This window comes from Dryas octopetala, chromosome 1 (genome assembly GCF_963921425.1).
Source record: "Dryas octopetala chromosome 1, drDryOcto1.1, whole genome shotgun sequence".
In the NCBI taxonomy this organism is placed as follows: domain Eukaryota; kingdom Viridiplantae; phylum Streptophyta; class Magnoliopsida; order Rosales; family Rosaceae; genus Dryas; species Dryas octopetala.
In genome coordinates, this window is record NC_141366.1 from 2348817 (window position 1) to 2362733 (window position 13917).

The 13917-nt window shown below is 35.5% G+C and overlaps 1 protein-coding gene across 1 annotated transcript; it reads right to left on the reverse strand.

Annotated features, from left to right (window-relative positions):
- Positions 1–5044: 5044 nt before the first annotated feature.
- On the reverse strand, positions 5045–7585 carry LOC147296340 (BAG family molecular chaperone regulator 4-like). Its single transcript, XM_086227942.1, has 4 exons — positions 7226–7585; positions 6427–6683; positions 6205–6351; positions 5045–5470 (listed from the first exon to the last, which is right to left on the reverse strand). Exons 1-4 carry the CDS (start codon positions 7416–7418, stop codon positions 5273–5275), a joined length of 795 nt encoding a protein of 264 aa, XP_086084068.1. The 5' UTR covers positions 7419–7585; the 3' UTR covers positions 5045–5272.
- Between the last annotated feature and the right edge of the window lie 6332 nt (positions 7586–13917).

The window sequence follows — 13917 nt, forward strand, 5'->3', positions numbered from 1 at the left end:
CGACGTCGTCTTCTTCTGGGGGTTGAGTTCATAAGTGGACGAAGCCCAATTTTTGCCTCCATATGAGAAAATTGGTGTTGTGGTCAAGTCCATAAGTGGTTTTGAGTTCTGGGTATACCAGTGCTGAGATCGACAAAGAGTCGTTAAACATTGTTAAGTTGCAGAACCATCTTCTTCTTGATCGGATTCAATGTGAGAGAGAGAGAGAGAGAGAGAGAGTTTCAACAATGGGAGAGTCTATGGGATTTCAAGGGTTTACCCGCAGCGCAAGTTTCTCACTTGCCCTCCAAGTCTCTCCCATTTCATAGTAAAGTTTGGATTCTTTGGACATTTTATATCGAAGTGTTAAATATTGTACATAAAAGTAATATGACTCAAATCTTCACCAAAAACGATCACTCAAACATTCTATCTAATATTGATACTAATTCTAAGCAAACCAAGCATCATGTTTCGTTAGAATGAAAAAATAATTCAGTATCATAATCTTATTTGCAAAATGCCTTAAAATTGATCGACATTCTTCACTTTCTTTGTTGGTTTGCAGAGTATAGAATTAATCGGTACTTATATATTTATCTCTCTCCTCCATCTGTTTGCCTCTCCACGTAAAAGACTACATTGTTAACTCATTATTTAACAACTTAAGTATTTAAGGCTAGTGATCGTCTAACATTGTAAACTTTAGAAATTACTTTTAGGTTTTAGGGTTGTGGTGGTGAATACATGATTGAACTATGCTTTGGATTTTGTTCATTGTTGGTGGTTTTAATTTAAAAATTCTTTTATTAAAGTATATTATTTGTATTGATTGTTTATTGATCATCTTCTAAACCTATAAAATTTGTGTCCTAAAGTATGACACTGACCTAAAGGAAAGAAAAGGTTTGTTTTTGTTATCCCTGCCCACAAGAAATAGTAGAGGCATCATGCATCATAACTATGCAATATACCTTATAACCATATTTAAAGATATTTAAATTGTCCAAGGATATAGGCCCTTCCCTCAGTTGCTACCAAAAACAGCTGTTCAACAATCCAAACTTTAGTGGACAAAATTGTACCAGATGGGTTTGGGTCCTATAACAATATGTATTATATATGTCCTTCCAAATTTATACAAAACCAGTACAATTGGCTGAACTCAAGCTTACTCAAACAGCTCCCAATCCTGAGTTATTTTGGTAGAAGATTGCAATGGGGTTGGGGCATGCAGGCTTCCAACCCCCAACTCAAACCTCCCATTTGTAGTGACCGAGACCGCATTGCTACTGATCTTACTGAATGGATTGGAGTTTCTTGCCTTCACTCTTGAATTAGAAGAACCTAAAAATCCTCAGTTAAGACAGCATTGGCCATGTAAAGACGAAAATGGGAATGACAACATTCCCGGTCAACTTCGCCCCAATAGTCCTTAGTTAATCTAAAAATATTGATTTCAGAATAGCATCACTAAAAGAAATCCTCTGAAACAAAAACCCCTACTGATAGCATACCACACACACTGCACATCTGTACAGGCATACCATGCTAAACTGACATGTTGTGAGCTTTCCAGCAATTCTTAATAGTATAACCAGCAAAAGTCAATTTACGGATAGTATTTAGGTCAAAATAAAAATTGCAACCTGCACAATAGTCCAACACCGATCGTCAATCAGAAGGCTAAAGTGAAATAGAAGTAAATAAGTCTGCAACCACATCAAGTGTATCTTTATCCTTCCCAGCTCCAAGCTTATAGTCAATCATCCTAAAACAAACATGAAGAAGACTTCCTTTAGCATATTAACCATGGAATGTGAATCAAACACCAGTTATAAACAATTTGAAATAAGAGCATATTATTACCTTTGCTTATTGCAACACCTAATTGAATAATAATGATCATTGATCAGTCTGGGGACTAGTCAACATTATAAGTATTTCTACAACTCATTCTTGAAAAAATCCTTGCTGCATTTCAACCAGATTTCTTTTCTCCTACTATTCACAAAGTCCCAATAACAGCCAAACTCACTTCCCTGTAGACCTCATACCCTTGTTAATCTATATAAACATCGTTGTATCTCACTCATGTTTTCATATATTTCTCAGTATGGTTTTCAAATAAGGATGATGTCCTTGTTTGGCAACCACAGTTAAGACGGATGATAGGAGTGACTGGAAAAGGTAGAATTAGAAGCTAATCTTTCAGAAAAAACATTGGGAGTGACACTTACAGATCCTAAAAGATAAGACAAAAAGGTTTAGCTGGTATAGAGATGCACAATGTAGATCACTAGTTAAAAGTAAAGTAAAAAGACCAGGATATCGACATGTGATACGAAACGATCAAAAACAAGTTGATTTAATAAAAGATACTGAATATAATAGAAAAGAATAGAAGAAGACAACTCATGTGGCTGACCTTGTACACTTGTGACAAAAAAGAGAATGATAATGAAGGAATGAAGCATATTTGGGATTGCAAAGTCATGGCTTTTACCCCGAGAGGACCACCTCTTTAATGGTACAACATCCCTCAAAATCATCCTTCGCAATCCCAATGTACTAAAGAAGTCGAAATTGGGAATGTCACAGCTACTTGTGCTACCATAACATACAAAATTACAGCAAATTGTCCCAACACCAATATCAAACTAGATTCAAACAGCAAACACACAGGATCCCTATACTCAACTACACCATCAAGAGCAAAAGTGTTCAAGCAAAATAATTTCATTTTAATCACTTGTTCTGCCCATTTTAAAAGTTGGACCCTATGAATTCTGCATTGCAATCAGCATCAAATTCAGTTAATGGGTTTAGTATTATTCACCAAAAGTGTCAAATAACAAACACCATAAACAATTAAACATCAACCACAACTATTCGATGATGGGTTACATCTACACACATTAAAAGACAATGCGTACGTACCTCTTCCAAGTGGCAATCAGCACTGCGATGCCCAAACTTTCCACAAGTATAACAATGTCCCTTGAAAGACTTCCTGGGCCTGCCCTTAGAGGTAGAAGACGACCTCGCATCAGCCTCAGCCTCATCACGCGCTTTGTAATGCTCCTTCCAAACCCCAATTACGTTGAGCCTCTCCTTCACCTTGTCCAAACCCATCCCATCTGACCCTTCCATGTCCATGTTCACCAAAGCCCCACTGACCGAGTCATCCCAACTGTCCGGCAAACTATTCATGAGCAGCACAGCCTGCAATTCCTCCGGAACTTTCAATCCCTCGCACTCGAGCTCATAAGCCATCGAACCCATCTCCAGAATGTGTTGATTTACGGGTTTGTCTTCGGCCATCTTGTGCTCCACGTAGCGCCTGAGCTTGACCATCCTCCGAGACATGGAGGGTTTGGTGAAAGTGGCCGTGAGAGCGTCCATGAGGGACTTGGCGGTCTTGTGGTGGTTGTAGTTCATGTAAACGTGGTCGTGGAGTGCTCCGAGGATGATGTGGCGGGCTCTGAAGTCGTCGTCGACCCATTTCTTGTGGCGAGCGACGTCGTCTTCTGGGGTTGTGTCGGTGGGCTCGTGGGGTTTGGGTTCGGTGAGGACGTACTCAACATTGTTATCGAAAAAGACGAAGTCCAATTTTCTCCTCCAGATGAGAAAATTGGTGTTGTAGTCGAGTCTGCGGGTGGTGTTGAGTTCCGGGTATACCAGTGCTGAGAGCGACAAGTCGCTATCCATTGTCAATTTCCAGAACCTTCTTCTTCTTCTTCTTCTTCTTCTTGATCGGACTCAAAGTGAGAGAGAGAAAAAGAGTTTCTCACTTGCCCTCCAAGTCTCACCTATTTCATAGTAAAGTTTTGGTTGGATTGTTTTATATCCAAGGTATTAAATATTTGTTCTTAAAGTAACATCACAAGCAGCGGTGGGGTAACTTAGTCGAAAGAGTACTAAACGTGTGCTCAAGTTTGATCCCTCTAGTCTCTAATTAAAAAGAAAAGCAGCATCACACAAATCTTGGCCCAAAAAAATCACTCAAACATTGTAAATAACATTAATACTATTTGCATGCCAAACATCATGTTTTGATTGAATTTTCAATTCCAAAATCAACTTTCGATATCAAGCCTTATTTGCAAGAAGTCTTGAATTTGATCCACTTACTCACTTTTTTGTTGATTTGCAGGATATAGAATGGCGCTGTACTTGTATGTTCTCTCTCTCTCTCTCTCTCTCTCTCTCTCTCTCTCTCTCTCTCTCTCTCTCTCAATATGTATGCCTTTCTCCTGCCTGGCCACGTGAAGAATGACACTGCATGCAATTGTGAAGAATGTTAGAGCTAGTCACTAGTGGTTGTCTAACGTTAAAAACTTGAAATTAGTTTATGGTGGTGAATATAGAATTGAAATATGCTTTGGATTTTGTTGTGGTTTTAAGTTAGGCTTATTCACACCATTGCCCCCTGTGAGATACACTTTTTTTCACTTTGCCCCCTGAAACTTAAATCTTCTCAGTTTGCCACCTGAACTTTACACAGTTGTTGCAAAAGACCCTATGCCGTCAACTCTGTCAATTTTTTTGTTAAAATAGCTGACATGGCACTTATATGGCATGAGTGAGACCCTTTTTTAGTTATGTAAGATCCATGTGAACAAAAAAAAAAAACAATTTTTAAACTAAAAAATAATAAAATCCATGTCAATTTTTTATAATTTTTTTTGTTCACATGGGTCTTACATAACTAGAAAATAGTCTCACTCATGCCATATAAGTGCCACGTTAGCTATTTTAACGGAAAAATTGACAGAGTTAACGGCATAGGGTCTTTTGCAACAACTGTGTGAAGTTCAGGTGGCAAACTGAGAGGATTTAAGTTTCAGGGGGTAAAGTAAAAAAAAGTATATCTCATAGGGGACAATGGTGTAAATAAGCCTTTAAGTTATAAATTCTTTTATTAAAGTAAATTTTTTATATTGATTGTTTATGATGATCTTCTCAAGCTATAAAATTTGTGTACTAAAGTATGACACCGACCTAGGATCAAAGAAAAGGTTTGTTTTTGTTAACCATGCACACAAGAAATAGTAGAGAGGCATCACGCATCAGAACTATGTAATATACAGTAAAACCATATTTACAGATATATAAATTGTTCAAGATAGACCCTTCCCTCAGTTGCTACCACAATAGCTTTTAACAATCAAAACCCTTTAGTGGACAAAATTGTACCAAATGGGTTTGGGTCCTATAACAATATATATACGTATTATATATATGTCCTTCCAAATTTATACAAAACCAGTATAATTGACTGAACTCAAGCTTAGTCAAACAGCTCCCAATCCTGAGTTATTTTGGTAGAAGATTGCAATGGTTTTGGGGCATGCAGGCTTCCTACCCCCAACTCAAACCTCTCCCATTTTGTAGTGACTGAGACTTCATTGCTACTCTTGCTGAATGGATTGGAGTTTCTTGCCTTTAGATGGTCGAGTGTGTCGACAAAGCTCTGCACACGACGAACCTGTGCACAAATAGAAACATTGCAAAGCTCCATTAGCTCGGCATGTACATCTAACAGTCAAACATATCCATGCATTGAGTGAATCAGACCAATTGTTTTTGAGTGAAAGTCTTAAGCAGGCACTTTTAAGGAACATAATGATGAATATGCTTTAACGATAGCAGTGATGTAAAAATCTCACTAGGACAAAAGTTGCTAGAACTGAAAGTTGAAGCATTTCTGAATTTCTTTTCAGTTCTACAACAGCAGTTTTTTGTTTGTACTGGTTAAGTCATGGGATTCCTTTCTATGACCACCCAAAATATGTACGTGTGAAATGATTAGCTGGTCCCCAACACATCTTTTTGTTCATATGATGAAGAATCACTTCCTCACATTCTTTTCTCAAGTAGAGAAACAACAGCAATTGTATTATCAACAATTAAAATTAGATTTAGGATCCAAGATATACCTTGGACTTGTATGCACTCAAGCTCCGAATTATACTGACATTGGGTTTCCAGTCACTGCAAAGTGCAAGTAACACTCCCATTTTCCAGTTCTACATCACCTATGATATGACACTAGTCTACCTCAGCTTTATAGCACATGAGTAATAAGCATCATCTATCCTAAATAGGACACAGGAAGCAACACTACTGTTCAAGATATATGGATAAGGCTTAGATCACTTGGAAACCTATGAATGATGATGCTAACTATAAAGTTTTCGAAGAAGAAAAACAATCACAAACCTCAACCCGCCTCTGTACTTTTGCTTCTCCATCAGCCTTAATCGAATCCAATTTAAGCAACTCCACCATGAGCAATTCTGTTAAGACCACAATTTCCTTATCTGAAACCTTGGTGCCACTGAGCAGAGTTGTCTCCAAATCAACAATCTAACAATCATTTACAGAGCAATTAGCTTATAGGATGTCACAGAAAAAGGACTTAATCAAACAGCAGATGCCAACCTTTTGAGAGAGCTTGTCAACCTCTACTCTAACTTTGGCAACCTCTTCATAGGCTTTCAATATACCTTGATTTTTCTTCATCTCCTCAAGCTTCTTCTCTTTGCTAGCTGGGTCCTCAAATAATACAATCTTAGACGTATCTTTTACGCCTGCAATGTGCAAACATTCATTGTCATCCTTCTCTTTCCCTCTAAACAACAGCCTTTGCTCCTTTGGCTCCAAGCCAGTCTCATGGGCTAGAACTCTTTTCAGATCACCTTGCAATTTAAGCAGAATTAAACATCAGTTCCAGAATGTAAAATGATAAGCAAAAAGTGTTACAGTCTATCCCACAACATAAAATCCAAATGCCAAGTCCAACACTCCAAAGGATGAAGCAAAGTATCCTCTGAAAATCAGATAATGTATATCAGAAAGGATTATATGTTTTGAAGAAATATTAAAATTAAGAACCCATTTCATATATTGAAATATTAAAAATAAAAATAACAAATGCTAACAAGTTCTTGGTGAACAAAGTACAATTCTGCAAATTATTCCCTAAATCAATCATCAAGTACAACTACATTCCTGGCATTGTTCATGTTGAAAAAGTGTACATATTTTAATAATAAAACAACCAAATTGGCTTGAATGGCAATCGTCAAATGACTCAAATTTTCCATCAAGGAGAACAAAAGAACCCAAATTGAAAATGGGCAATGATACCCTTATCACTAGGACACCAAGTAAAGCAAATACCCAGAAAAATTACGAGGAAAACAAGAGAAACCCAGAAAGTAATTAATGAGATAATTACCAAAAGTGGATTGAGCATGGACAATGACATCATGGGAATAAGAACCATGAGAGACCTTGATCTTGATCATAGGCCCAGAAGAGGCATCACCCATATCTCTCTTTTGGACAAGCATGCCACCAGGCCTGAGCTCCCAATCTATCTGCCTATTAAACCCATCATTTTCTACACCACCTTTTGATCTTGTTTTCATTCTCCACCAAATATATTTATCTGAGAATCATAAAAAAAAAAAAGAAAAAAAGAAATAGAATTGTGGGAAAATGGAAAAGGTGGAGTTGGTTGAGAGAGGGGTGTCTGATGGCTTGGAGGGTTGAGTAAGCAAAGAAAAGTGAGTTGAGGACAGGGACCTCCAAAAGGACTTGAGAGAATGAGAGCTAGCGGTTGGTCGGTACAACTCAAAAGTTGGTACACACTTGAGAGAAAGAGAGTACTTCACACTTCCACTCGTGCGACTGGATGTTTCCTAGAAATATGTGCTTTCTTTTTTATTTACAAAATAAAATATGGTGAATATTAAGCGACAACTCGACAACTGAGAGATAATGTATTATTTACTTAATTAATGGTTATATTTGACAAAACTGTTAGAAACTAGTAATTCACTAAAAGCAAATAAATCTAGCTGTAGTTGATGGAAGCCCGGTTGAAAGCGAAGTGGAGTTTGCCTTTCTGCATCTAAATTTGATTCTCTTTCTCTTAAATCTTAAAAAAAAAAAAAAAAGTAAATAAATCTAAATCTTGGATGCATGTTTATTTCTCAATTTAGATTTATTAAGTGAGTAATATTCTTATAATCTATATCATTAAAGGATATATGTATTTCAAAACAAAAAAATGTTAAGAATTTTAAATTTAAATCTCAAGTAATATGTCTTCTATACCAATATTGAGACCTGTATATGAATTAATAAAACAATACCATATTATTCTTGATCCCTGACCGTATTCTTTCAAAATAATTAACTTCCCACTATCCTCTATGCACTTACAAACTACATAAATTCTGTGTTCCATGAGCTAGCTTCAACATTCAAGTGCAAGCTTTTAAAAAAAAAAAAAATCAATTAATTGCTTAGAAAGTTGCTTAAATGAAAATTAACTTATGGGCTTTTTAAAAGATTCTAGACATGGGCTTATTTTAAGAATCGGCTTGGTAGCCTTTAGGCAGCGTTTGGTTATGGACTTCCTAGTGCATAGGTTGAGGGTACTACAATTGAGTTTAGTCTACTTTCATCAACTCACTTTGTTTGATGTGTTAAGGCTTGGACCCTTTGCCTTCCAAGTGGGTTTGGCCCCTTGTCACATAAACAACTTGGGCTCCAACCTATTTTCTTTTATTCTTACCTTCCAAACCATATAGCCCACTGGTGAGTTCTCAAATCATGAGCTACATGACATATAAGGTGTGACGTGTAATTATAGGCAAGGATATGCATTAGACACATTTCACAACAGAAGAGAGAGAGGAAGCAAAAGCCACACATTTGAGTAATATGACTATATGAGCATAATAAAGAAATGGGCCGTACTCGGTCGAGACATGCATCCGTGGGGCCCAATTCTGATATGTTGTTTGTGGACAGTGGTGGGCCAACGATCATTCAAGAGAAGTTTAAGATGGGCCAGCCAAAGACCCACACCACCTTTAACTGACTTCGGATCACAATTTATTGGACACCGTTAAAACTTCCAACTACTTTCTACCACCTTGAAAATTTCAGAAACTCAGCCCAACAAGACATTCATGCCACAAACAAAAAAGATTTTTATTTTTTCTTCCTTTTTGGGGATTTAACGGTTAAATGAACTTTCAAAAAATCGATTTAAAGCATGAAAAATCGACATTGTTCTGTTTAACCAATTGATAAATCTTCAATTTGTCCTTACTTGTAGACAAAACTAAATTACAGTTACATAATTGAAGAAATTAAAATTATAAGGACTAATTGAATACCCAAACTACAAAAACGAAATTTTTGATATAAATAAGGACCACAAAAGCACAAAGATGGATTTTCCTCATACCACAATGCATGCCCTGAAGAAATAGATATATAATTGCTTAGTGCTCTTGTACTATGAAAACCCACAATGGCCCATTCATATGACTAAATTGTGATACTACCACTAAGGTTTGTTTGGTGAATTAGACAAAAAAGATATGTTGTTGATGGTCACCCAAAAAATGAAAAAGAAAACCAAGAAAGCAAAGGAATGGTGCTGCTGATGATTGCTAGGTTATATTATTTTTGTGGCTATATATATATATATATATATATAGAGGGGGGTTGCGTACTAAAATTGATCTTCTAATTGGTTACGTAGGTGTTGCCTAATGAGTCATGTCTTTATGTCCAATATCACCAATCCTAAAACCCAAATTATCCAATTTTCTTTATGGCCATAAATATCCATTTCCAATATTATCCAAGATTTTTGGATTTGGAATAGTATATGGGTTTAGTAGCTAGCTACCCTCACCAATGTATTCTCAACCCATTCTCATATATACCATCTAAATGACTATAGTCTATATTATATGTGCACCAAATGTGGACACGTCCAACCAACATAAGGAAATGGACCATGGGGTCCCTCTCTCATTCTTATATATCCACGTTCCAATGTCTTGATGACAGTTAGGTCATAAATTAATATAGGCTCATCGTACGAATTGTAATAGAAAAATATTATTATTTAATTTTTTCATCAAATAATTTGATACTTTTTTAGTTAATTAATAGTAAGTTTATACTTTTTTTCATTTTACTGAGTCTATCATTATAGAATGTGCAGTTACAACATTTTAAATTGATTGAAACTAGGATATGGATAATGAATAATGACAAAGGGGGCCGAGAACTTTTTTGGAACACACTGAGAAGCAACACCGCAACATCCCTACACTAGCTACTTAAACATCTTTAAAGAAGATGGTATAGAATCTAAGTTTTTTTTTCTTTTTCCTCAATAGTCTTTTCCACATGTCATATATATATGTTGGATGAGCTTCACATTGATTTCATAGTATCATATAGGTCTCACTTTGAGTTAAGAAAAAAAACATTATAAAAAGTTAGGTTGAAAAGCATCAAGATAAGATTTTTTTTTTTTTTTTCTGCCAAGAATTTAAAGATAAGTTAGGGCATGTTTGAGAGTATTTTTATAGGAAGTGTTTTTGTTCAGCGGCCCTTTCACTAAAAACATTTTTGTTAGAAACATATAAATTTTTTTGAAAAAAATTCAATTGCTTTTTGTAAATATACTTTAAAGCGCTTTTAAATGCTTATATATATATATATATATATATATATATATATATATATATAACACAAAAATGCTTTTAATTTTTTTTGCTAAATGCAAGCAAAAGTGCTTTTAAGCTTTTTAAAAATATTGTCAAATAAGTCCTTAATTTACAAATAATGCTAGAAGATTGATATAATTTTCTAATCATTTTAGTTAATTGATTATACGATGTAACAATTGAAGCCTCATTTAATAACTAATCATAATAATTGATATAACAAATACACATTATTCAAGAAAAAAAAAAAGCATTGATTCTCATATGTCCAAGAAAAATATATGATTTCCCTCTATTATTTCTCATTTGATGGATCTTGAAGATCGAAGAATCACAGAACCCACATGATGAACCAATCACAAAATTCCAGAACAAGCAAAATTATTCCCCCCAAACCCGGCCTATCTTAAGTGAAATTGGGACAGGACCCACTATCTTTGCCCCAACCCCACACAAAAAAAAAAAGTGGATCCCTCCCTACTCATTGGGCATATTATGAATGCTAGCTAAGCTCCAAAGCATCCAATTATCCATCCAAAAAAGCTTGTAGAGGACAACATAATGCATGCAAAGAAAAACACACAAAGCAGAAAGGTTTGTACACTACTTCTTGGAGGAGCTAGCACTTGTGCAGTAGTACGTGTTGAATCATGAGAGAAGGGACCCCCAAACCCAATTTCTTGTAAAAGATCGATCCATGAATGGCAAAGATCACAACCTCCTGGTGGTGGTAGTGGGTTGGGCCAAGAGATCGAGAGTGATTCATTCATTCATTTTCTGGTGGGGGTGGGGGTGGGGGAGCTTTTAAATACACGTGTACACATTGCAGTTGGTGAATGGAGCATATATACAGGTATATGTGTCTTTTCTAGTTATAATGGGGGGTCTGATGATGAGTGAAGAAAAGTACTTATTAAGTTGGATGAAACTGAGTAGCTAGCAGCTGGCTTTTGAAGGGCCAGAAAATAGTGCATGAGAAAATAATTAAGAAGAAAGAAAAAGAGGATAATAGCGATGGTTAGGGCTTCGTGAGCCATTTTGTGAATGTGATATAGAGCTAGTGCTTAGTGATTTAATGAAGGTGATTGTGCTATTTGCTATTGGGGTTTCTGTTGTACCCTTTATATTTATGAATGATTGAATACCACCCTAATCCAACGCGTGTTGACATTCACAAATAGAAAAAGGAAAAAGAAAAAGAAAAGATGTTGCTTAATTTTGTTAGTTTAGATATGCAACTAATATATCTTGATGTAAGAATTTGTAGTGGTTTATAGTATTTATTCTCCCATCTTATATCACAGTTTGAACCTCTATCTTCTATTTCTTACACACTGTATTTTTCTTCATTCACTATAATAAATGTGAGTAAAGCTTATCAATGATTGGTTGCTATAAAAGGGATGACAATTGAAAACTTTAATCCCTATTGTCCAATTGTCATCCATTTTTGTTAAAATCGAGGTACTTTAGTCCCTATTGCTTAATTGTCACTCCTTTTATAACAACCAATGAAGGTGAGCTTAGCTCAAATTTTTTGTAGTGATTCCTCTTTCAAGCAATAAAAAAAAAAAAAGAATTTTAGATGTGTGATAAGAACATGTGTCTTTGTTATGTGCATTCAAAATCTTTATTAATTGCAAAATTTGGTCACCCCAAAACTAATGTACTATCATTGGGAAATTTGAACTTTCAATACTTTTTTGTAGTAGGAATATCCACTCAATAATGCAATAGAAATAATATATTTAACCAACCAAAACTTTTCCATCCAAATTGTTCGGTTGTTCCCAATTCCCAGCTTTCCTTCATGGATCAAAGAGATTTTGTTTAATCTCTCATTTTGCCTTGTATATTTTCCACGCACTTGAGGCGCGTTGTTAGGTAACGTCGATGATCATTAATCTAAGAAATCTGCTAATTAATTAGCAGAAAGCTATGCCAGCTGGCTAGTTTAGTGGGGTTTCACTTTCACTTTCGAATCCAAGTGTCTAAAAGGAAGGCATGGGCCACACAAAGCCACAAGCACATAATAGAAACAAATCATAGTTAAAATAGTGGAAAATAGAGAAACAGGTTAGTGTGATTGGAAAGCGATTAATTAATAAATCCCTTCACTTAATCATTTGTTGATGTACGGTGTACCATGCACACCACCATACCACATACACGTAGCACCGCCGCCGACACACTATATGGACTTTTCAATCAATTAATTAGGTGGCCGGCATCTTTATTGATTAATGAATAAAATTATTTATGTTATCGATCTCAATTAAATAATTAATCACATTTTTATAAGTTTAACTAATTATGTCCTATATAACTTCTTTAATAAAGGCATGAGTGCATGACTCATTTTTATGAGAAGGACTTATTGCAGGTACCCACCTGCTATTCTCTCCCCCTCTTTTCTCTCTCGTTCTTTTTCTCTCACTCTCTTTCTCTCTCTTTCTCTCTAATTGAAATAACACATATTTCTATAACAAAAACATATAAATTATTCTCTATTTTTATAGATCTTACATTTATTTAAAAATTATACAAAACACAATCAATTAGTTAAAATAATTAAAATTAAACAAATAGCAGTACTCTTAATTAATTATAAATTTTATTCCAAGCCAAGATTTCATGATATCTATGCCCCTGCCGACTGTACGGTACGTATGAAAGGGGTTGGTGACAAAGGTGGGGTACGTGTACTGTATGATATTAGGCATGAGGGGTACAGTAGATCGATAATACCCAATAGGGCCAAATCGTTTGTAAAATTAATGAATGAATTAATTACTATATACTACATATTCTGAACTTATAATGGGACCTGCAAAATAAGAATGAGGTATTAGGTGTGTTTGGTTAATAAAAAATGTTGTGAATACCTTATAATTAATGGATTCTTAATTAATTAATTGGCTAATAGAATGAAATTGGTTGGCCAACGTATTCTGAATTTTCAGGCGTGCAGATAGAGTGGCGTGAGCCTGAGGTTATCCCAACGTGGATAGGCTTAAGCTTAATTAACTTAAATTAATATTTGGACCAGATTAAAAAGGCTAGAGACAAAAAACACATTGTATTATTTATCGCCTTTTTGTCGAGACTGTATAATAGTAATATTATTCTTGAAGCCTAGGTTTGATGTTGATGATAGCTAGCTAGAGAACATTCTGAGTGCCCTCAGCTGCATATAAATGCTTGCTCTATGATCATCATTATTGAAAATTATCATACCCAAACTAGCTAGCTAGCCTGCATTGTATTTGCCTAGCTTAAGCTAGCTATAGCTTTGGTCACTCTCTCTCTTTTATATACAATCACAAACTTACAAACCCACCCCTCTCTCTCTCTCTCTCTCTCTCATCTTTGTTGTTTAGGG

Excerpts from the sequence above, each read along its gene's own strand:
- LOC147296340 (XM_086227942.1), bottom strand. The coding sequence starts at position 7,418 with ATGAAAACAAGATCAAAAGGTGGTGTAGAAAATGATGGGTTTAATAGG. Across the intron at positions 6,684-7,225 it reads CCATGCTCAATCCACTTTTG|GTGATCTGAAAAGAGTTCTA; the intron begins GTAATTATCTCA and ends TTAAATTGCAAG. Across the intron at positions 6,352-6,426 it reads TTGACAAGCTCTCTCAAAAG|ATTGTTGATTTGGAGACAAC; the intron begins GTTGGCATCTGC and ends AATGATTGTTAG.